Source organism: Cavia porcellus, unplaced genomic scaffold (assembly GCF_034190915.1).
Source record: "Cavia porcellus strain 051 isolate PalLab524CR breed Dunkin Hartley unplaced genomic scaffold, mCavPor4.1 scaffold_26, whole genome shotgun sequence".
Classification (NCBI taxonomy): Eukaryota; Metazoa; Chordata; class Mammalia; order Rodentia; family Caviidae; genus Cavia; species Cavia porcellus.
This window is the reverse complement of record NW_026947509.1, coordinates 18,465,863-18,489,566: the sequence shown is the minus strand read 5'-3', so window position 1 is coordinate 18,489,566 and position 23,704 is coordinate 18,465,863. Positions and strand designations below refer to the sequence as shown.

The window sequence follows — 23,704 nt, the reverse complement described above, 5'->3', positions numbered from 1 at the left end:
AACCCCTATTTGTGATTAACTGTCTCCATACCTCAGGGTAATTACGGGGAGTGAAGGTGGGAAGGCACCCTCTCAAATTAGATTTGACCTCCCAGTCGCTTCCAGTTCCCAGGACCACCAGCCCTGAGGCAGAAGGGTGAGGCCCAGTCTGGGACTTTTCTTGGCAGGGTAGAAGCGGGGGAGTGGGGTGGGGAGGAGGCGGGCGGGGCTGGGTGGCCCTGGAACGCGAAGTATCCTATTTCTCGCAACCTGCCAATCCCGAACGCCGTGGGGCGTGGCCACACTGGAGGGCGTGGCCGGGCATCGGAGGGGCTGCGGCGTCCTGGGGCGCGGCGCTGACGTGAGCTCCGCTCACCTGGGCCCGGCAGGTAAGGGCTGTGCGAGGCCGGGCGCGCGAGTCGCAGTGCCCACCTGAGCGTAGCCGGTGCGGCGGGGCCGAGCCGTCGAGGGGCGCAGTGGCTACCGTGCTTTCTGCCGTGGACTTGGTTTGGAGGGACCCCAGCTTCTGGTAGCCAACCAAGGAAAGGTGGGGACTTCAATTTGGAGAGGATCTTGAAGGAGGGGAGACTCCCCCACCGGTGGGGACGGGTCAACTGCAGAATCTGTGGCTGGGCCACTTGCTTGGGGACGCCTGGATGCCTGTCGCCCTCCTTCAGGTGGCCCTGGGGCCTTTCCAGTTACCCAGCGCTGGCCCCTCCCGAGCACACGCCGAGGTCCCTCTGAGTCTCTCCCTTCGACCGGGACTTGGCTGTGCTGCCTCGACCTATGGGAGAGGGCAGGGGCGCCCCCGTCCTCGCCGCATCTTAAGCAGGCGCTAGCCTCCAGCCCCTGTGTCCCAGGGAGGGCCAGTCCTGCTGCCCTAGGTCTTCGTGGGTGTTGGGGGACACCGGGAATGCGGGCTATCCGGCGCTTTGCCCGGGTTGTTTTTCTTCCCTTCGTTTCTTTAGCAGGGCCAGGTCTCTTGCTCTGGGCCTACGAGACTTCCCTGGATTTCCAGGTAGCCAAACTGGGTGTCGGGAGGGTGGCGCCAGACTGGCTGCTCCGCGAGGCCGGAAAGGCTGGGAGATGGGAAGGCGCCTGGGGTGCCTCGCTATCCTGGTGGTAAATGGGTCCCCTGGCCCCGACCTTATTCTCTTGGTGTGTATCAAGAGAGGACGCTGGGAGAGAGAGAGGGCATAGAACTGGGACACGAATGGGATAGCGTGGACATGGATGTGTATAACAGTGACAGCGCCTCTGAAAGACCTGAACCTCCTTCCCGCAGGAAGGAAGGGTCTGGGGAGTGTGGCTGGGGCCCCAAGTTACTCCGATGCAGGGTTGGATCTAGTAGAGACAAGGGAAGGCTAGGAACTCAGGGTGGCATTTCAGTTCTTTCAGGAAGGAGGGAAAACGTGGGAGTGCCCCTAAGACTTTCCGGCAAGAAATAGTAGCTCTGTCTTACTCTGAGCAAAACCACTGGGTACAACCATGTCGTGGATGTGAAGTATTTTTCGCGGCCACCAGGCAGGGCCTGGAAGTGGGTGGGGTGGGGTGTTTATAGAGGACCCTCCCTGGCATCAGGGCGTTAGAGAGGACAGCGCCCTGTGGAATCTCTGCATGTCTCCTCTCTCTCTGTGGGCACGGTGAGAGGAGTGGACAGGGTGCGGGAGGGCGACTGCTTCCTTTGCATGGTTACATAGCTTTTTTTTTTTTGCGGTACCGGGGATTGAACTCACGACCTTGTGCTTGCCAGGAAGGCGCTTATACCACTGAGCTAAATCCCAGCCCGGTTATGTAGCTTTTAGAGACACAGGCCTTGTATTCTGCTGTCATGGCAGATGGATCCATTTCATGAGGGCCGAGGTTGAGGGGTGAGAATGTCTAGGATGACAGTTATGGACTGAGTGTGGTGGCACATGCCGGTAATCCTAGCACTGGAGGGAGACTGAGGCAGGAAGATCTGTGAATTCGAGGTCAACCTGGAATACATAATAAGACCTTGTCTCAAAAACAGTAACAAAAAGAGGTCTTGCTGAGATGTGCTCTTGTGTGGACGTCATTCAGGCTCTTCTGCTTGGTTGGTTGGGCCTGACAAAGTGTTGGTTGTTGTTTTTGGTTGGTTCTCTTGTGTATGGAAGATGGGCAGGATAGGATAGAGACTGGATGGTGCCATGGCCAGAGGTGGCCTGGTGCACACTTGACTCACAGTGTTGGATCTGGGACCCAGGTAATGCACTCATTTTTCCATGCCTTAGTTGACTCAGCTGTAACATGGGGATAATATTACTTTTTTGGATCTTGAGGATGGAATTAGACATGTCAAATAAGTGTATATCTAAATCTGAAAAGTCTATGCAAATATGAAGGTTTTTTTTTTGTTTTTTTTTTTTTTGAGACAAGGTCTCACTTTGTAGTTAAGGCTGGACTTCACCTGAGTATGTAGTGCAGGCTGGCCTCAATTTTACAGCACTCCTGCCTCAACCTTCCAAGGGCTGGGATTACAGGCATGTGCCACCATGCCCAGCCAGGATTGTTGTTATCATACTTCAAATGTTATTTTTTGGTGCTTAAGAACTACTGGTAACATTTTTTAAAGATCATTGTAAACTGAAATATGTCGCAGGGCATGGTGGCACATGCCTGTAGTCTCAGCACTTGGGAGGCTGAGGTAGGGGGATCCCTGTGGGTTTGAGGCCAGCCTGGAAGTACATAGTGAGTTCTAGGCCAGCCTCAACTGCATAACAAGACCTTATCTCAGAAAAACAAACAAAAAATTATAGGTAAAAATATAGGAAAGTCATAATCCCGCCCCCAAGTAACCTTTTCAAGTATGTTGCAGTGTTCTATTTCACATAGTGCGTCTGCACACTATTCCACATGGTCTTGTGTTGTATGTGTTGAATGCTACATCCTCCCCACCCTAACTTCAGATTGTAAACATTTCCTCAAATCCAATAAAAATTCTTGTTAATGGCTGCTTGCTGTTGCAGCCTGTGGATATATACTTCATGACCCATTACTCTTTGGTCATTTTAGCTGTTTTGAACTTTTTCATCTTTGCTTGTTTTAAGAGTCTTGTTACCAGATGGCCAGTGGGGAGAGCTTGGCTCACTTCTAGAAGGTAGAAGGGTTTGTAGTGAGGGCGTGGGTCTCTTGAGGCTGAGGCAAAGTTGCTCGCCTGTAGGCCCATCATGGAGTAACACCGAGAGCTCTGGGCTGTTCAGATCTCAGTCGTGATCTCTGTGGGTGGCTGCTCCTTCTTCATCACTAGTGCAGCTATGTATTGTGGACTGGCTGCCTCAGTTTTTTCTCGATGTGCTGCAGATCGCTCCAGATTCCTGATCAGTCAAGATGTGCATGTCGTGTGTCTGATAGGACCAGGCACAGCAGGATTTATCAGTATTGCCATAGACATTCTATAGATCTCTTACTAGGGTGATCAGTTGCAGTCTGCTTCCCCATTTTCTTCTTCCCTCGCCCCATCCCCCTTCCAGGGTTAGGGCGGGGTGAAGATAGAACTTGCCCTCAGGAGAATATGTATTCTCTTCTCCTAGAGTGCACAGAAACTCTGTAGTTTCTTGGATTCACATGATACCCCTAAAAACTCCTGAGCAAGGTGCAGAAGTGGGGCAGTGGCAACCTGCATGGCTAGCACAGCTCCCTGAGAGCCCAGATCCTAAGGGGGAGGTTTCAGTTGCAGGACCTGATAATTGGGTCAGAAGGCTCAGGTAAGAGCAGTTCCTGCCTTGCTCTTAAAGTGCCAGTGGCTGAGTTGGGCTTGGTTTCTTCCTGTTTGTTGTTTTGTGTCTGGCAGGGGAGAGAGATAGAGAGGTGACATTAGGGGCCACCCTGGGACGAGCTGCTCTGTGTGGCAGCCTTGCGCTGACTTGACTGGTTTGGTTTCAGAGCTGTGATTCAAGTGAGGCTCTTTCTGGTATGACGGTAACTGCTGTGTGGGATTTGAGCAGTCCCAGGCTGGTTTTCCTCAACAAGAGACATCAGATGAAAATACTGAGCTTCTGGGGGCTGGAGATTTAGCTCAGCGGCTTAAGCGCCTCTCTTGCAAGTGTGCGGTTGTCAGTTCAATCCCCGGTACCAATTAAAAAAAAAAGAAAATACTGACCTTTGTCATTCAGTGAATGGCATATGGAAGTTGGAGAACAAATACTTGTCAGATGACTTTTAATTTCCAAGGCATCCTATTGCAAATAAAACAAAGTAAGAACATGCAAGAATCCAAAGACAATGTCCCAGGTAAACAGTTCTATGGTGCTTGCCATTTCCTGTAGGCGTCTAATCTGGGCAGGCCTTTGTTTTGGGCTGTGTGCACCCGCTCCTATTGACTGTTATCTGCTTTGCCCATGTAGTCTTATGAGAATCAATCGCAGACTTTACCCCGGCTGGGACCTGTAACCAATCAGTCCACTCACACACAGCCAGTGTGGGCTGATAAACAGACCCAAGTGAGGGGCCGGCCTAACCAGGAGGGCTTGACGTATGAGAGTAGTAAGGACTCCAAAGCTAGATTATTGCAGGCTTTTTGTGCTGTACCAGACTGAGCAGCTGGAAAGCACTGCCAGAGCCATGGTCCAGCCTTCTAGACCTTGGGCTGTTCTGTTGTCACCAGCTGAAACCCTCTTTCTTGTTGTAGAGTCTTCCAGTGGAAAGTAGATTCGGCCCCGCCACTCGGCTCTCTGTGGACAAACTGCCTGCTCCCCCAGGTAAGCAAGGACTTTGGAACCCAGAACCTGACGTTCCTAGCAAACATTCCCTCTTGCTTTCAGTTTCCCTGTCTGAAAGGACAGCCTGCTTCAGCTTCTTACAGATACTTGCTGTTTGTACAACTCTTGCCTTCCCTCTCTGAGGTGAGGCAGAAAGGGGCCCTCACCTTCTCTTCCAAAGCCTTTGCTGCTTCAGGAAGGGCCATTCCAATGGGGATGACATCACCTTTTTATTTTCCTGCTTCAGCACTGAAATAGAAGAAACGCGATCTACCTGCATGATAAGTCTGATTTGGCTAGAGCACGAAGTATAAATGGCTTTGGAATAAGAATCAAAAGAACCTTTTAACCCCTTTTCTTTTCTTTCCCATTTGGCATGGTTTATTCTCATATTTAGTTTCTTTGCTGTAATCTAGTGAAACTGTAGCTCTAGCGTATGGGAACAGGGGCTGGGACAAGTTCCCAGGGGCTGGCCTAATTCTCTTGCTCTGCCCACTTCTCAGCCCCTGCCCCCAGCCATGGCCCTCCACCCCCGCAGAGTCCGGCTGAAGCCCTGGCTGGTGGCCCAAGTGGATAGCGGTCTCTACCCTGGGCTCATCTGGCTACATCGAGACTCTAAACGCTTCCAGATACCCTGGAAACATGCCACCCGGCATAGCCCCCAGCAGGAGGAGGAAAACACCATTTTTAAGGTAAAGGACTTTCTACCTTCTGAGTTGAAATTTTTCCAAGTTTTCTCAGATCTTTCTGGGTTTGTTTGCTATGTCTGTTTTAGCACAGGGAATATAGTAAATCCAAAACTTTGATGAAATGGAATGTTTAGGATGGGAGTGCCCTGACTTAGCAGGTGCGGGCGGTACAGTAATTTCTCTTCTATAATGGCTGAAGCTCTCTGCTTCCCACTGGTTGGAGAGCCTCAGTTTATGTCCCTGAGGGTCTGATCTGGAGTCAACTAAACTGCACGTGGTTGCGGTAATGTGTTGTTGCCAGCCTATCAAGGGTTGGCCTTCATGATTCCTCTTCACTCCTTCACTCAGGACTCTTGCCTCAAGGACGGTGTATGGTCCAAGGATGGCCACACAGACCAAGGCGGAACCAGAGAGTGTTAGTAGGCTCCTGGCATCGCCTGGGAGAGGGACGCAGAGGGCCTACAGCAGGTCATTCTTATGATAGTAAACTATTCTGCCTTATTTATAAACTCTGCTTAAAAATTAAAGGTGATTTAAGTATAGACTTTTAATTTTTAAAGTATGTTTTCTTTCTTTTCTGTTTTTCCTTTCCTTTGTACTGGGGATTGAATCCAGGGTCTTTGCACCAAACTTGGTTCTTTTATACAATTATTTATTGATTTATTTTTCTTTAGTGTATGCTTCTTTCTTTTCTTTTCCTATTAGCTTCCTCCCCACCCCCCACGACAGGGTCTTGGTAATTGGCCTAGGTTGGACTTGAATTTGTGATCCTTTTGACTCAGCCTCCCAGAGTCCTAGAATTACAGGTACTAGCACTATGCTAACTTTTTTTCCTTCCTTCTTTTTGTGGCACTAGCACTAAACCCAGGGCCTTATACTTGTAAAGTAAACACTACCACTATACTACATCCCAGCCCAAATTATGTTTTCTAAATAGAATACAGCTCTGATGTTATAGTCACTTTATTGGCTAAAAATAAGATTTAATTACATAGCATCTTACAAAATTTAAGTGAATTAAAGCTTGACTTCAGACAAATGGATGGGCAGTTGATGCGGGTGGGGGTTCCATCTGCATGGCTATAATTCCAGGAGCTGCCTCCACTCCTGACCAACTTCTTCCCATGAGTCTCTTCCATCGTAGGAATGCCTTTATTCTTGCACCGTCAGGATACAGCAAAGTGAGCTTGTCCTTTTTTTCCCTGATGATAAGCTGAAAGGTGGAAATACAATCCAGTCATGACTATGGGCCTCTCAAGATTGATGCCCCAGGTTCTTGCTGCAGTAGGACTAGGAAAGGGCTCAAGGGGAGGCATCTAGAAGTGTTCCACACCTCACTCAGTTACATCAGGTGTGAAGAGCAGGGATAGAGAAAGTCGACCTGTGGGTACTTTAAAAAATGTGAATGGGTGCTCTTAATTTAGATATAAATAATACAAGCATTATGGTAAGTGTGTAACCCAGGTTTTGGAGTTGGTGTTGAGCAGATGGGGGGCCTTGGTCTGGGATGGGATTTGCTGCTAGCCTGGATGGCTGTGCAGAGGAGGAGGTTTCCTGAAAGCACCCCCCCACCCCAATAAGCATGCTTGCTGGGAACTTGAGGTAAACTTCAGGAAGGCTGCTTTGTTTTATTTTAATCACTATATCTATTAGTAGAATGCTAAGGAGGGCCTGAGGAGGTCAAGAGAATGGTAAGAATGTTCTTGCAGGTCTATGTTCTAGGATTCTTAGGCAAAATGTGTTGTTGAGGCACTAACAAGCAATGGAGGCCTATAACCCACGATGTCATTGAATTCTCATTGAATTCTTATGGTGACCCTATAAGAGAGGTGTCCCTCTCACCTTGTACATGAAACCAAGACTCATCACAAATCACACAGCCAGTAAATGGTGGGGCTAGGATTTCAATTCATGTCTTTTTGGACCCCTGCTCTGCTGCTCGCCACTGTACTGCCTGTTCTGGCTCTGACCAGGAGATGGATTGTGTGGCCTCAAGTCGTGCCACCGCTGACATGTATGATCCTGAACAAGGCATGCCAACCTCTCCACACTGCAGTTTTCCAGTTAGTAAACTGGGGATGAAACCCATTTTGCCTGCTTCCTAGAATTATTATGAGAAGTGTAATCCAGTGTAAGAAGGGACTTGTAAAGCACCATAAAAAGGCAGAGATTGCTCCATTTTTGAAACAGAAATAAGGACCTGCACAGTGAGCAGAGTCTCTGAAACAAGGCTCAGGTTGGCTTTGAGTGGGAAACATTCCTAAGCTATGGTGGTTTGCCATGTGGTACCTTGCCAGCATCCTTCCTTGAGCCTGAGGGTGGCCCCTCTGCAGCACCAGCCCTAGGTCCTTTGCAGCATCTGAGTGGCCGGGGGAATGCTGAGTGGTTAGCAGGAAACTGATCCTGCATTCATCTGGCCTCTCTCTACAGAGAAGCAGGGTTCTGGAAATTGTAAAATCTCTGCCAAAATTTGCACAGCTCAAATTGCATAGGCCAGAGTTCATGAACAGAGAATGGAAGCATCCCAGACATGAGGGACCCCTGGAGCCCGAACCCTGCTGTCAGTTGCAGTGGCAGAAGTTAGGTTCCCTCAAGCCTGCCAAGCCACTTAGGGCAGCATGGCTTAATTCTTCGTTCCATACCACAAAGCACATGGAGGACCCCCAATCTAGGATATGGTAGAAGGAAGTGAGTCTGATTTGGAGGAGGTAGAGGACTGGATCAGCTCTACAAAGAACCTCCTCATGACGGCAAGGCTCTGCAGAGGGGAGTGGCCTCAAAGAATAGGGCAGAGAGATTGAATTTCAACTTGAGGAAGAAGTCTGGACAGAACCAGCAACAGGGAGCTGGATTTGGACTACTGGTATGCTCTGTCAACTTTTTTAAAAAGTGTGTGCTTTCTGCTTGAATTTTCTATAGTCACATCTACTTTTTCTGTATTTAATGTGTCATACTCCAGAGGAATGCTTAGTGATCCAGAAGTATGTTAACAGCCAGAGAGGGTTGGCATCCTGTGAGTAGAAACATACAAGGCATGATCAAAAGATATGAAAAATGTTTAAATTTAAAAACTTTTTTGGGGGGGGCGAGGGATATAGCTCAGTGGCACAGAACCTCCCTGGCAAGCATGAGGTCATAAGTTCGGTTCCCAGTTGCAAAAATAAATAAATACTTAAATCTTTTTTTTTTAACAGTACAAGTTACATTGCCATTAATCCTCCATAAATACATTCCCTTGGTTTGTCCACTCTTACCCCATCATTCTTGCCACTTTCTGAAGCAGTTCAGAAAGTCTGTTGCTTGAGCATCTTTACAAGTACTTTCTGAAGCAGTTCAGAAAGTCTGTTGCTTGAGCATCTTTACAAGTACTTTTGATAAAAAGTACAGTGACCAATGCTGCTGAGTACCATCTAATGGAAAAACAGGCTTGTAAAAACACTAAGGTGTGTCCTCATTTAATTTAGTCACTGGATCTGGTACTAAGCAGATGCTGGCTTTTTTTCTGAAGTTAAAATGAATGTGAATGGGTAAGGTTTTGAATTGGTTCAGAACACTGAGTTAGCCCAAACCATGTCACTAAAGACGCTCAGGAAAGAGGACTTCCAGAATTGCTTCAGAAAGTGGCAAGAATGGTAGGGTAAATGTATTCAAATTAGGGGAGCATATTTTGAGGGGAAATTAATGTCAGTGTGTCTTTTTTTGTAATATATTGGAAAAACTAAACTCACTATATTTCTTTGATCACTCCATATTAATTTTTTTTCATACAGAGACTCGAATTCAGGACTTTGTACTTGCCAGACAGGTGCTTGTGCCACTGAGCTACATCTCAGGCTCCACATCATGTTAATTATAAACGCCTCTTAGACCTGAAAGTGGCCCAGGTTTTCTACTCCCTGCTCTGTCCCTGGGAAACATGGCCTACAGCACGAACAGCCTGGTTTTACTTTACCCCAGCCGGGGAGGTTGCTTATTCCCCTTGTGTGGAGACAGTACTATGAATTTCCATATCTGGGAACCAAGGAGGAGTTAAGTGGTTGTAGACCGTGCCATTGATCACTCATGTGGCTGATAGCAGGCGTTTCCAATGAAGTAAGAGTTTGAGGAATTGGAAAAGCGAGGGGAGCAGGATTTAACAGAACCTGAGGCTCTCCGCCAGGGGGTAAGGCTGGATGTCATCTTCCTTGTTGTTGTTTTTTTAGCCAGGCTCTTGCTATGTAGTCCAGGCTGGCCTTGAACTCACTGTGTAGCCCCAGGTTGGCCTCCAAGCAGCAATCTTCTTGCCTCAGCCTTCTGAGTGCTGGGATCACATGCATGTACCAACATGCCTAGCTTCTGTCTTCCTGAACGCACTGGGTCTCTACAGTTCTATGTGTGACATACTGAAGATGTCAGGCAAAAGACCAGTGGGCCAAACTCTATATCATGTGCCATCTCCCTTTGTAATATTTATTGTTGAATAAGCAACTCATATCAAAAACAATAAAAGAAAGAAAAAGACTTCCTGAAATCCTGCTGTCCAAGAGCGTGTGACACATACTAGCTCCAAACTTTCCTTTCAAGCCTTTAGTGTAGCTTTGCTGCCTTGACAGGTTCTGGCAGGAAGGCTGGAGATAAGGCTCCTCCTTCCAAGGGACTGTGTTTGCACACAGCTTAACTTCCCTTTGGCCCTGCCTGCCTTGTCTGGAGGCAGCCTTGCCTGCTGCACTGTCTGCTTGTTGGGTGAAGACTGGGGCACTTATAGGGGTGCAGGTGTGTCTGATGCAGAGGGGTGGGCACATGCTTTAGGATGGTCCTGGGCAGCAGTAGGCACTCACTATGGTTTCCTGTTCCTCAGGCCTGGGCTGTAGAGACGGGAAAGTACCAGGAAGGGGTGGATGACCCTGACCCAGCGAAATGGAAGGCTCAGCTCCGCTGTGCTCTCAACAAAAGCAGGGAATTCAACCTGATGTATGATGGCACCAAGGAGGTGCCCATGAACCCTGTGAAGATTTACCAAGTGTGCGACATCCCCCAGCCCCAGGGCTCGATCATTAACCCAGGTGAGGCCCCAGCATGGGGAGAGAGTGGGCCATATGCCAGACTCTGGGCTGGGCACTTAAAGAGATAGTAATGTTGGAAACAGCCTGTGTTTCAAAGTTCAAGACTGGTAAAATAAGAAAGCATTTGCCTGGGACTCAGAGAGTACCTGATGTAAACTCAGCACAGAGTTGCTCCTTTAGAAGAATAATTTTTACCTGGATTACTTAAAGCATGAGAAAGTAAAGTCTGGAGTTCTGCTGTAACAATAACCTCTCCTGGACTTAAGGGTTGGTGGCTTTGAAGGATGAATTAGCTGTCTAAAGTGGCTCCTCTCTCTTTACTTGTGGGATTTGAACCAAGTCACTGGGCCTCCTGGGCCTGTTTCTTCAATTCTAAAATGTGGGATCTCATCTTTCCTGCCTGTTTCAAAAGCTGTTGTTAGAATCAATGAACATGATCTGTAAAAGCTATGAAGTGCTTTGGAAATGTTGAATGAGTGATCACTCTTTTGCTGAGAGAATACCACCCGATCCTCCTGTGTACTCATCAATGCTGAGTGAATCCTAAGAGCCAGAGAATTGAGACCCATAGTCCAGTGAATCCAATGAGGCTCTGCCATGAGGCAGGCATCATGCTTCATATTAAGCACCCAAAGGTGAAAAGCTGGTGTCAGCAACTCCAAAAAGAGATACTGCTACACAAGATGCTACACTAGCTACACTAGCTATGCTAATTGTGGGGATTTCTAGAAGGAAGTGGAGCTTGCATTGGCAGAAGAAGAGTGGGCGTCAGGACTCGTTAGGGGGATTTGGAGCTAGGAGTGAATATACTCTGAATTCCTACTTTTTTTTGTGAGAGCTTGGAGGGTGCAGCCTGACCCCAAGGAACCTCTGTGATAGTGGGGCGTGGTCAGCTGCAATGAGGACTGCACACTTCAGCTGCTCACATATGGGCTTGTGTCTGGCATAGGGTCCACAGGGTCTGCTCCATGGGATGAGAAGGATAATGATGTGGATGAAGAAGACGAGGAAGATGAACTCGATCAGTCGCAGCACCATGTTCCCATCCAAGACACCTTCCCCTTCCTGAATATCAATGGTGAGTGGGTAGTGGGCAGCACACAGGGGTGAGGGGTTTTGATCTCAGAACTGCTTGCCCTCTCAGCTACTTCTGCCCTGGGAGTTGAACCCTGTGGCCAGACTGCTGGTCTGTTAGGAATGAGGAGTCACAGGTGAGGGGTATTTGCTGACTTGGTTATTACAGTGTAGTGAGGTGGGTTTTAGGATTCTGGAGAATATCTAATTTTATTTTTGTTTATTTATTTCCTTTTTTTTTTTTTTTTTTTTTTTTTTTTTTGAGACAGGGTCTCCCTATGAATCCCAGACTAGCCTCAAGCTTACAGTGACCCTCTGCCTCAGTCTCCTGAGTGCTGGATTACAGGCATAAGCCACCATGCCTAGCTGAGAATGTTTAACTTTAAAAAGTAAATTTAAACTCATTCCAAGTCCCACATATAAATATATCAGTGGTCATTAAATTCTCCCACTTTCTTTCAGTGTCATTTTTTGAATTATAGGCAAACTTCCAGTATTTCCCTTGGTACAAATTCCTTGTTGCTTCTTTAACAGGGACCACTCTACTTAGGCTGGATGATGAGAAAGTTGTGATTTCTGTAGCCACTAATGCTAGGCTCTGATAGCATTTAGCGTTGAAAAACTTCTTTCATGGACCTTTGGCTTCAGCTTTCCATGAGGGATGAACTGAGAGGTTAGAAGGCCACTGTGTAGAAGCAGATACCTGGTCTCCTGCTGCACACTCTGATTACTTTTCAAATACAAGTTGACTCGCTCTTCTGTGTCATCATCATATGCCTGTCCCTGAGATAATAGTCAAATGAGCTGCCTCCAGGACATAACCTCTTTGTCTTTTTAGTATCATCTGGGAACTGTGAGATAACTTGTGCGGCTTAGAAGACCTCATTCATCAGGATGCTTTCTTTAGGATTTGGGGGGACCCTGCTGTAGGAGAGATCCTAAACTTGAGAATCAGGAAATTGCCCTTATTATCTGTCTACTGACCATCTTTATACCCTGCACCTACATCTTCGTTACTAAGTGATTTCATGTAGATCTTGGAGGTCAATATTGCTACATGCTGTATCCCACCAAGTGACATTTTAAGAGTTGCACATCTGGAAACGGAAGATCCTTTCCCAAATTCTTGGCTGACTTACTCTTCTATTCTTACTCCTTGAAAGGTCATGTATGTCCTTATGTTTTGGGCTGCCTTGGATCCTTCGTGGCAAACTGAGGAATGTAGGATAAAGACAAAAGTGTAAAATGCATATATAGATTTAACTGGGCTTGAACCCAAAGGGTCAAAGAAACATTAACTTCTGGGACTTCAGTGCCATTGGAGCAGAAGAAAAACAAATAATGAAAAATAGATACCTGAGGGATGCGACTAGGAGGACAGGTCTGTAGGCTCTGGATCAAGTAAACTTACAGGAGCAGGGAAGTAGGATTAGGATTTTCACTGGTTTTCAAGGTACTTTAATTGAATACTTTTGAATGATTAATACTTTGATATGGTTTAAAAGTCATAATGGAGCCAGGCATGATGGTACACACCTGTAATCCCAGCACTCTGGAGGCTGAGGCAGGAGGACCGCCACAAATTTGATGTCAGCCTGGACTACACAGTGAGTTCAAAGCCAGCCTGAGCTAAATATTGAGACCTATCTCTAAAAAAAAAATCATAATGGTAGGAGAAAGAAATCAGTAGAAAGGTTTTTCTTGCCATCCTGTCTCTGAATCTTCCAGTTCTTGCCTCAGAGACAGATCTTCCTAGGATCTTGAGTACCTTCCATACACTTTATGCCTGTAAATGTATTTTAATGATTTATTAATTCCTATAATTTTATTTTTAATGAATATTTATGATTCCCTATTATATTGTTTTTAATTTTTTTGAGACAAGGTCTCACTATGTAGTTCAGGCTGGCCTCAAACTCAGAGTGATCCTCCTGTCTCAGCCTCCCAAGTGCTGGGATTACAAGTGTGTATCACCACACCTAGCTTACATTGTTTTTATAACTGCAAGAAAGACTATGCAACACAGGAAAAAAGAATTTTTTTTGTCTTTTTGGTTTTTGAGACAGGGTCCTGCTATGTAGTTCAGGCTGGCCTTGAATTTACTTTGTAGTCTAGGTTGGCCTCAAACTTGCAGTGATAGGATTGCTGGCATTACAGGCATGTGCCATCGCACCTAGCCAGAGAAAAATTTTATTTGTGCTACTGGAATGTACATTTTTGAGTCTGTTTCCCCCTTCCTCCCCAACCATCATTACCAAACTCAGTACAGTTAGCACATACTAGTTTATCACTAAATACATCGAGAAATTTTAGGAAGGTAAATTTCAAGAATTATTATTAGAAAAATAACTGAAATACAAATGCTAAATGTTGAGATCTATGTGAAGCCTTGGAAGTCATATAATCTAGTCTCATGATAAATCAGAAGGGTGACCAAGGTCCAAAGTGCCACTTACCTTATTTATTTGTTTTTGTAGGGAAGTGCTGCTTTTATTTTTATATACATTTTATTAGTACATGTTTGCAGTACATAATAGTTATGTTCTTTGTGGAGTCGGTACACATATGTAAAACACTTTAATTCTTTTTTCACCCCTTCTCCCCTCTCTCCTCCCTCTTGGTCCCCTTCCCTTTTGCAAAACATCTGCCATCGTTTCCTGTTACCTTTTATTTTGCTCTTTTATCTATACTCTGGGTTTTTCATGTAAAAGGAACCATGAGATTTTTAAGCTTGTGTGTCTGGTTTATTTTACTTAATATTATGGTCTCAAGGTATACCCATTTTCCTACAAATGACTCAAATAACAGTTGTTTTAATAGACTTCCTACACATTCATACCTAGATGAGAAAATTAGTTAATTCAGCGGCACTCACTTCACGAATGGCTACCAGCTCCTATTCAGTTGCTGGGGCCAATTTTCATAGTGATGGGTCTCTTTTTGTGCCTTTCTAATGTAACTCCTAGAGAAAGCTCAGCTGTCTCTATGTTCATCTTTAGAAAACAAGGTTTGAGAGCTATGAGCTTATGAATAAAATAATATGATTAAGAAGCAAAAGCAGGGGAACCACTGGGCGTTATGAGGATCATTGGTGGGCGATTGTGTGGGGTCTTGTTTCCGTGTTTGACTTCAGATAGGTGATGTACACATGCGGGTACCCTGCGCACTCATTCTCATGCTTGTGTTCTAGGGTCTCCGATGGCACCAGCCAGTGTGGGCAACTGCAGCGTGGGCAACTGCAGCCCTGAAGCTGTGTGGCCCAAAACAGAACCTCTGGAGATGGAAGTGCCTCAGGCACCCATCCAGCCCTTCTATAGCTCTCCGGAGCTGTGGATCAGCTCTTTGCCAAGTAAGTGAGCCTTGACTTTCTGGCTGGGTTTCATTTCCTATTCCAGTGCCTTCCTATTATGCCACCTCTCTTACTTTGCTGTGTATAGAAAGTTACCTGTCTGTACCTCCCCCCACCCTGGCCGCTTCCTGGCTGTTGGATGAGTCACCAGGAGTAGGACAGCATCACCTGTACGTGTTTGCCCAGGGGCTGCTCTGACTGGCTAGGACTTCATGTTACTCACCCCTTCAGTAGGCAAGAGGCCTGGGGCTCAGTCTAGCTAAGGACTTAGTGACAAGGCCAGCTGTGGGACAGGGAGTTTGAAGACCACAGATTTTGCTAAGGAGGCTCTTGATTTTGAGGAACGCTAGGGCTTCTTGTTGAGCTTGGCATATACTTACCTTAATGAAGTATCAACGTCACAGTCTCCTCATGCTACACATGCTATACTGATGGAACACATGTGCTGTGACTTTCAGAAAGATGACTTCACAATAATTCTTATTCCTCTAGTTCTTTGAAATAACAACCAAAAATGAGATGCAGACTAGGGTTAGTTACTTTAGTGTCTAGCTCCTTCTAATTCCTGTTGACACAGAGATTCAGTCAGTATGGCAGGGAACACCAGGATCCAGTTCTTTGCCTGATGAAGTTCTACCCCTTAGGATAGAACCGAGATGGTATTGAAGGGCCTTACTTTTGCTTGGAGGCAACTTTTTGTGTGATTCTTCTAGGGTACGTTGATGCCTCCTTTTATTGCAGGAAGAATAACTATGGCCTTCCAGAGTGCCAGCTGAGTGGTGGCTTGATCCCGATGCACTTGCATGAATCTTAGGGATGCAGAATTCTCACTGTGATCTCTCACCTTGTAGTGACTGACCTGGACATCAAGTTTCAGTACCGTGGGAAGGAGTATGGGCAGACCATGACTGTGAGCAACCCCCAGGGCTGCCGGCTCTTCTATGGGGACCTGGGTCCCATGCCTGATCAGGAGGAGCTCTTTGGTCCCGTTAGCCTGGAGCAGGTCAAATTCCCAGGGCCAGAGCACATCACCAATGAAAAGCAGAAGCTGTTTACCAGCAAGCTATTGGATGTCATGGACAGAGGACTGATCCTGGAGGTCAGCGGTCATGCCATTTATGCCATCAGGCTGTGTCAGTGCAAGGTGTACTGGTCTGGGCCATGCGCCCCATCACTTGTTGCCCCCAACCTGATTGAGAGACAAAAGAAGGTCAAGCTCTTTTGTCTAGAAACATTCCTGAGTGGTGAGTTTTTTATTGTAAGATTGACAATGGAATGGCTTTCTGGAAGTTTATCTTTCTCTATCCCTCTCTAGTACCTCCTTCCTTTCTTGGCTCAGCAAAAACCTTAGGCACAAAATTTCTCTTGGAAGAGATCAAGGGAGCTGAGAACTTTGGTTCTAAGAAATGAAAGCAACTTAGGCAAAGAAGAAGGGAGGAGCTATTTTGTTGGTTGTTGTTCCTTCAGTGGCAGAAGATTGGATAGTTTTATAATTACCCTTGTATATTATCAGCTTATCTTTAACTTGGAAGGAGAGATATCATATTTGGCAAAGCATGTCCTTTTTCTTCTGGGTGCTATTTGAATGGTGAATTTAAGCAGACAGTTTTAGGGAGAGCATTGAATTTGGATTTCACAACATGGTTTGAACTTCAAGTTTACAACAATCTTATTTTCCAGAAATGATGGGTATGTTCTATATTAATGTTGTTCAGTATGGTAGCTCCTAGCTACATGTGGCTATTGGGCAGGTATGACTGATCCAATCAAGTACTTATTTAATTAATTTAAAATTAAGAGACACAAGTGATGATTGTATCGGGCAGTATGTAAAATAGTATTTACCAGAGGACATGAAATCCATGATACCAAACTTACTCTTCTACTTTCTGCAGACCTCATTGCACATCAGAAAGGACAGATAGAGAAGCAGCCACCATTTGAGATCTACTTATGCTTTGGAGAAGAATGGCCAGATGGGAAGCCCTTGGAAAGAAAGCTCATCTTGGTTCAGGTAAGGAGTAAGGATGTGTTAATAACTCTTTTTGTCAGTGCTTTAGCCCCAGGTCAGGTTGAGTCCTGACTGAGCATCCATCAGTCTGTATGAATGTTAGTCCTATCAGCTGAGGTAGCAGGCTCAAGTTTTGTACAGTAAGACCAAGCTAGAGAATTGTGAGGTCTTTCAAATGGGTGGCTGATTTAGTAGTGATTTCCACTGTCTTACTGACTTTATAGAGTCTTGTTCAAACTTTACAAGATATGACTCTAGCCTTTCTTAGAAAAACTGAGTTGCTTTCAAGAATGTAACCCTATTCTAGGGATGGCAGCAAGGGGTTGGATCTCAAGAGTTGTGCAATGGAGCAGGCAAAACTGACACTTGTTAAAAGTCTCAGCTAGTGAGCAGTCATTTATTTAGGAATGTGTGATGCTATATCTAGATTCTTTGCATTCAGTTGAGCCACTTCTGGAGTGAACATTGGCAGGATGATCTGAAGAGAGAAAGATGTATGTAAACATTACAGTGGGGCTTTCCCAGACCATCACTGGTTCTTTCACTCTTGGGCCTCTCCTGCTGTCTAAAACTACTTTTCCCTCAATGGATACTCATATGCCTGTGTCATCAACAGGTTGTTCCCGTGGTGGCTCGGATGATTTTTGAGATGTTTTCTGGCGATTTCACACGCTCCTTTGACAGTGGCAGTGTCCGCCTGCAGATCTCAACTCCAGACATCAAAGATAACATTGTCACGCAGCTGAAGCAGCTGTACCGCATCCTCCAAACTCAGGAAAGCTGGCAGCCCATGCAGCCCACACCCAACATGCAACTGCCTCCTGCCCTGCCTACCCAGTGATCACAAATGCCTTCCTTCCCCACCCTCCTCTTGTCCCCATATTGTACATAGGAACTTTTTTTCAGATTGAACCAGGTTTTAAATCTCTTTCCTGTAACAATGTTAGAAGACTGTAACTCCAAATGTGCCTAGCTTTTAAAGTTGATTTAATTTATGGAAAATTACCATAATTTTCCTTTCTCTTCCTTTTTCTTTTTTGAGACAGGTTCTTGTTGTGCAGTTCGGGCTGGCCTTGAACTCACTATGTAGCCCAGCCTGGCCTAGAACTCTATGATCCTCTTCCCTCAGCCTGTCAAGTGCTGGGATTACAGGTGTGTGCCTCCACACTCTGTATCTTTTTCTGTTTTGGGGGTGGGGGCACTAGAAATTGAATTCAGAACCTCAGGCTTGCCAGGCAGGTACTGTGCCACTGAGCTAAATCTCTAGCCTCCCTGTATTTTAAAAACTTGATGGTAGTTAGATGTAGTAAAAGGAAATTAGGCTTGGCAGTTTGGACACCAGGGTACTTGCTATAGCTTTTCTTCCACCATAACATTAGTAAGTCATTTAACTTCTGGATTTTAACCTTGTTACTTTTGTAAATAAATAAAAACTGGAATAATGCCCAAATTTCATTCAGTTTTATAACCTGATTTGATTATTTCATCCTATTTTGTTCCCAAACTGCCTGGAACAGAACCTTTTTGCATTGTTCTTGTACCAATTTTTTTCTTGCTTTCATTAAAGTTCCCTGAAGCCTAATTTGTCCAGAATTGAGCTTTGTTTGACCTGTTCTGCTAGTACAGTAAACTGGCTCCTTGATGGGGGAAGTCAGAGAGAGAGAAACTGACTGGTTGCCTAGGAACCAAGCTTGGTATCTAAATAGAAATAGGTGCCAAAGTCTGAAAGTCACCTGACCTGTGGAGTAGAAAGCTGGTAAACTGAGCTTCTAAAGGGACACTAGTGACACAGAGAGACCAGGGATTGTGCGAAAGAGTGGTTGTTGGATTCTACCTTGTTGTCACTCATATACCACCTTGTGGGTGCAGGGTTGGCGAGCACCTGGACCAGTGGGGACTTCAGAGTCATGTACTCCCTTTTTTTTTCATTTTCCCTAAGGAAGGCCTGGAAGTGAGTGGGGCATGTAGAATACACTCCTCTGACTACAAAAAGGACAGTTTTTGGTTTGGAGACTTGTAGGAGTCTTTCTGTTTTTGAAGTATGAAATTGAGTGTGTTAGGGTGATGGTGGGTGGGATGGGGGCTGGAAAAGATGCCCCCCAGAAACCTTTTGTACCCAAGGACGGGGTCTGGCTGCAGCTGTGGAGGTGACAGTCTGATTCTGTAACTTTCTCAACTCCTAACTGCTCCCTGGCTAATGAAGTTATAGGTAACTTAAACTCCTGAGACCAAAATTGAAAATAAGATGTTGCTCTCTGATTATGGGACCTACCCCTCATGAACACGGATGTCTGTCAGGTCCTCAGATGAAGTCAAGTGTATGCTGGAACTCTCACCAACCACCTGCTTTTCAAACGACAAGGTAGGGCTAGCTTTCTCTAAAAATAAAAGCTCAACCAATCAAATGCGACAATGGGACTTATTTATTTAAAATAGGTTTTAGGGACTGGTAAAAGAACTGGCGGGATCTGCTATTATGAAAGCACAAGCATGCAGAAGACTGAATCTACACTCATATCTCTCACCAGGTACTCAGCTAAAATCAAACTGGGTCAAAGATTTAACTATTAAGACAGAGCCTGCTGGAAGATAAAATAGGTACAGTAAGACTCTTCAAGACATATGGATAAGCAAGGACTTTCTCTGAACAGAACCATAGTTGCATAAGAAATAACATCAAAAATCAACAAATGGAATTATATCAAATTAAAAAGCTTCTGCACAGCAAAAGAAACAACCAACAGGGCAAAGAGATAACCTGCAGAATGGGGAAAGTTTTGTCAGCTTAGAGGACTAATATCTAGAATATATAAAGAATTCAAAGACTAGGCGTAGCTAGGCATGGGTGCACAGCTGTAATTCCAGTCTTCAGAAGGCTGAGGCAGGATTGTTGCAGGTTTGAGACCAGCCTGGACTACACAGTGAGTTCAAGGTTAGTTTGAACTTCAGAGAGAGACCCTCTCTCGGGGGGAAGGAGGGGGGTTGGCAGGGCATAGTGGTATCTGCCCGTAATTGCAGCATTTGGGAGCTGAAGCAGGAGGAGGATCACTGTGAGTCTGAGGCCAGCCTGGACAACTATGTTCTCTCTTACATGGACAGTGCTCCTCCTTACACAGGAAGAGGCTGTGCTTCTTTTTCATTCTTTACTTGTCCCCAACACACTCTGCAGAACCTCTTTAATAAAACTAAAAGAAACATACAAAATATAAAAACAAACCTAGCCTGAAGTACATAGAGCTTGTCAAAAGTAAACAAGTAAAAAACTAAAAAAAAAAAAAAAAACAATTAGAGCCCCCCCATAAGACCCAATCAAAAAATAAACACTTCTCCACAGTGCAAACAGGCAATAATAAATGAAAATAAAAATGTTCAACATCACTGGCCAGTTGAGGAATGCAGATTAAAAACAGCACTGAAATCCCACCTTACTCCAGAAAGAATGTTTATAATCAAAAAAGTCAAGTAACAAATACTGTTGAGGCAGTAGGGGAAATGAACTACTGCTAGTGGGAATATAAACTAGTGTAACCATTATGGAAATCAATATGAAGATTTCTCAAATTAAAAGCAGAAATTCCATTTGATCCAGCTATTTCCCTCCTAAGTATCTTCCTGAGAGTTAAAGACCTTACAGTGGTACATGCATACCCATGTTTATAGCAGTACAACAGCTAGATCTTGAAATTAGTGTATATGTCCATCAAATGAAAGGATTTTTTTTTTTTTTTTGATACTGGGGATTGAACTCATGACCTTGAGCTTGCCAGGCAGGCACTTATGCCACTGACCTAAATTCCCAGCCCAAAAGGAGTTACTTGTAGATAAATGGATGCACCTTAAAACCATAAGCTTAAATAGTACATGATTTATATGAGAAATTTAAAGTATAAACATAGAACAAAATAGAAGATAAATAGGAAACAGGTAACAGACCTTTTGCAAAAAGGGACGTCAAAACAATTAAGACGTGATATGTACATGTACCAACTCCCCATGATGAATGAAATCATTACTGAAAACATGTACTAATAAAAATTAAAAAAAAATTTTTTTAAAGTACAATCAAAAGAAATCTGGGTAAAAAAATGTTCAGCTTTAAAGAAATGTTGGGATTTTATTTATTTATTACATCCATAATGTATTTATTGGGATGATGGCTTCCCATTCATCTTGATTCAGGATACTGTTAGTGCTGCTTTCTCCTGAAGGAACCTCCTTCTGTGGGTCTTGCTTTTCCTCCTGTAGGCTGGCAGGATAGCAGAGCAGGCAGCACACAGAATTACTGTGTGTGCATGGCTAAAAATCATGGTACTTTTATAGCATCCTGGGCACTTCACGTCCATGAAGTAGGAGAGAGATGAAGGAGATCTTCTGCGGGAGGCATATTCTCATAGGGAGGCTGTTACCACTGGAAAGGCTGTTTTTGTTTTGAGACACGGTTTCATTACGTAGTTTAGGTTGGATTTCAGCTTACTATGTAGCCCATGCTGACCTCGAACTTGCACTGATCATCTTGCCTTAATCTGAGTGCTGGGATTACCAGTGTGTGCCACCATGCCCAGCTAAATGTTGGGCTTTTAGAGACCAAGAATCATGCAAGCCATAGAAACTTTTTGTTTATTTGGTTGAATGAATGAAATAGTCTTGATGTTTGATATCTGGAAGCTCAAAGTTAAAAGTACCCTATTGTAGGTAATTGGGGGGGGCAAATGTGAAATACGGCTGATTCCTTTCCTGGGTTATCCATCTGGATAGGCAGCCAGATAAGTAAGTGGGTATAGCATGCTGAAAATAGTATTCTCAAGTGCAAAAAGAACTGAGCTTTTCCACATGCAATGAAAAGTTGATGTGCTGGATGAATGAATGGTTTATGTGGTTTTTAACTAGGTAGCTCGGTTGCTTCCTTGTTTTGACCCGCAGAGTGATGAAAGAATGTGTGAGAGGAATCCCCTTTGATCTTTTCCAGTGACTTTCTCTGGGTTTGACAGATGCCAAGTGTTCTTTTCTTAGAGCCTCTGTTTGATAATTCCTTTGTTATCAAGACAAGAAGACTATGCGTCTTCAGCCTTGCTTCCACAATCTAGACTGGAAACAGTGCTAGGTTGTCATCAGCTCTTTTTCCTCACTGTGCCTCCAACACCAGTATATTAAAAAGAACTCCTTTAGGTAAACTGGGAAGATAAACAGGGGGTGTGGGTTTTGGATCTAGGTGAGTCTCTCCATGTAATTAGGTCCATGGTTATATGTTACATAGCAACATCGTTCAGGGTAACCATGTCTGCGTGATCATTCAGCATCTGTACCCTGACAATAAAACTCGCTGAATGTGAATACTGTCTTGGTTTTTGTTGTTTATTTCTGTGAAAATAAAGACTTACCTGTGTAAGTAGGTCTCATTTTCAGGAAACTGGCTACACAGTTCTTACAATGTTGTCTGATACATAGTGTGTCTTCAAAAAATTGTTGTTATAATAAACCAACAATTATGTAAGTCTTCCATTTGGAGGATTTATTGCTAACCACCATAGGGGAATGAATAAATATGGGAAGGAAAACAATTTTAAAAATAAGAGGGCTAGTTGTATTAATTTCTGCTTTCTCTGACTCCCTCTGAGCTAAGAACTATTAGACTGATAGATCATACAAACTCTTCTTCCTCCTATGCAGGCTCTGGGCCCGTCTTTGCTCACAGTCAACACACTGCAGTTTACAGATACCACCGACCTGGGAGCAACGCAGGAGTAAACTTTCAGTGTAGGTGCCCACAGTTCCCATTGTCTCCATCCTGCTGCCCATACATTTGGGCATTTCTCAGACACTGGCGTTTTCTCAAAATTCTTTCATGGGTCGAATTGCTGGAGCTAAAAGACGTTAATCCCTAAATCAACTTTTTCTTCCTAATGAGCTAGCTGGAAAAAAAGAAATCTCTATCTCCACTTCTCATCTGAAATTAACAAACAGCATTCCTAAAGCTTACAAGTCCGTGAAGGTGGGTTTCTGTCTCTTTTGCAATTACCTCCAGACCCTCAAACTACGCCTAGCACGTACTAATTTAGAGTTCACGTCTCCGCACCTCGCGCAGAGCTCTCTGCTCAGCGTGGATGAAGTCTTAAGGATTTATGAATGTCAAAGTTAAAAAAAAAAGTACCACCCACAGGTGCGGATATTCTGCAAAATGTCAGTTGTTTAGAAACATGGGTCATCTGAAAAGGCACGTTTCTCCAGACACAAATCAAGGGTGTTTATTAAGAGCTGCGTGCCCTCTTCCTAGCTTCCCGGACAAGTGGGCCACGAGGCTTCCTAACGCCAGGAACACCGCTTTCTCCAACTGCTCACTTTTCCTCCACTTTCGGCCCTCTCCGTACCTGGACTAACTGGCTGGCTGAGTCTATCTGGCCGGAGGGGGCGGGGCGCAAGAAGGCCAGGCTTCCGGCGCGTCACCAGGCTGCCCCGCCTGCGTTCTACCGCGATGCGAGCAAACCCGGTGAATGACGTCACCGAACCGGAACACAAAACCGGAATGGATGCGCATGCGCAACGGGCTAGTTTCGCTCACCTGCGGCCGCGTAGGTTGGTCGACTTTCCCTCGAGTGATTTTCAGTGCTGTAGCTAGGCGTTGGGGCCTAGCTGCTTTTCCCCGCAGCCCGCCGGAAACAGGAAGGAGTTCCTGAGCCCGCGAACTGGCAGCGGAAGTGGAAACAGTGAGTCAGTGAGGGAGAATTCGGCCTCATGTGAGAAGTGACTGTCTTAGATGTGAGGTATGTTGGAGGGATACCTTCTCGGTCCTTGAGTATCTACTATAAGGGAAGGCAGAGTGGGAAGTAAATCAACCCTCCTGC

The 23,704-nt window shown here is 45.1% G+C and overlaps 1 protein-coding gene and 1 pseudogene across 4 annotated transcripts; one reads left to right on the top strand and one right to left on the bottom strand.

The window, feature by feature from the left end:
- Positions 1–300: 300 nt before the first annotated feature.
- On the top strand, positions 301–18,447 carry Irf6 (interferon regulatory factor 6). Of its 4 annotated transcripts, none has more exons than XM_013157456.3 (9): positions 301–368; positions 4,631–4,700; positions 5,204–5,392; positions 10,227–10,431; positions 11,381–11,509; positions 14,696–14,854; positions 15,706–16,098; positions 16,750–16,868; positions 17,482–18,447. In XM_013157456.3, exons 3-9 carry the CDS (start codon positions 5,219–5,221, stop codon positions 17,704–17,706), a joined length of 1,404 nt encoding a protein of 467 aa, XP_013012910.1. In that variant the 5' UTR covers positions 301–368; positions 4,631–4,700; positions 5,204–5,218; the 3' UTR covers positions 17,707–18,447. The 4 variants fall into 4 exon arrangements, with proteins under 4 accessions (XP_013012910.1, XP_003474319.1, XP_063092877.1 ...); XM_003474271.4 differs by lacking the exon at positions 301–368 and adding an exon at positions 375–526; XM_063236807.1 differs by lacking the exon at positions 301–368 and having other exon boundaries at positions 4,331–4,700.
- Positions 18,448–20,953: 2,506 nt separating this feature from the next.
- On the bottom strand, positions 20,954–21,208 carry LOC111758166 (small ribosomal subunit protein eS27-like; annotated as a pseudogene).
- Positions 21,209–23,704: the final 2,496 nt, after the last annotated feature.

What these genes read in the sequence shown, in the direction of transcription:
- Irf6 (XM_013157456.3), top strand. Translation starts at nt 5,219, where the DNA reads ATGGCCCTCCACCCCCGCAGAGTCCGGCTGAAGCCCTGGCTGGTGGCC. An exon ending in GGGCTCGATCATTAACCCAG is followed by an intron (nt 10,432 to 11,380) that starts GTGAGGCCCCAG and finishes TGTCTGGCATAG; the next exon opens with GGTCCACAGGGTCTGCTCCA. An exon ending in GTGGATCAGCTCTTTGCCAA is followed by an intron (nt 14,855 to 15,705) that starts GTAAGTGAGCCT and finishes CTCACCTTGTAG; the next exon opens with TGACTGACCTGGACATCAAG.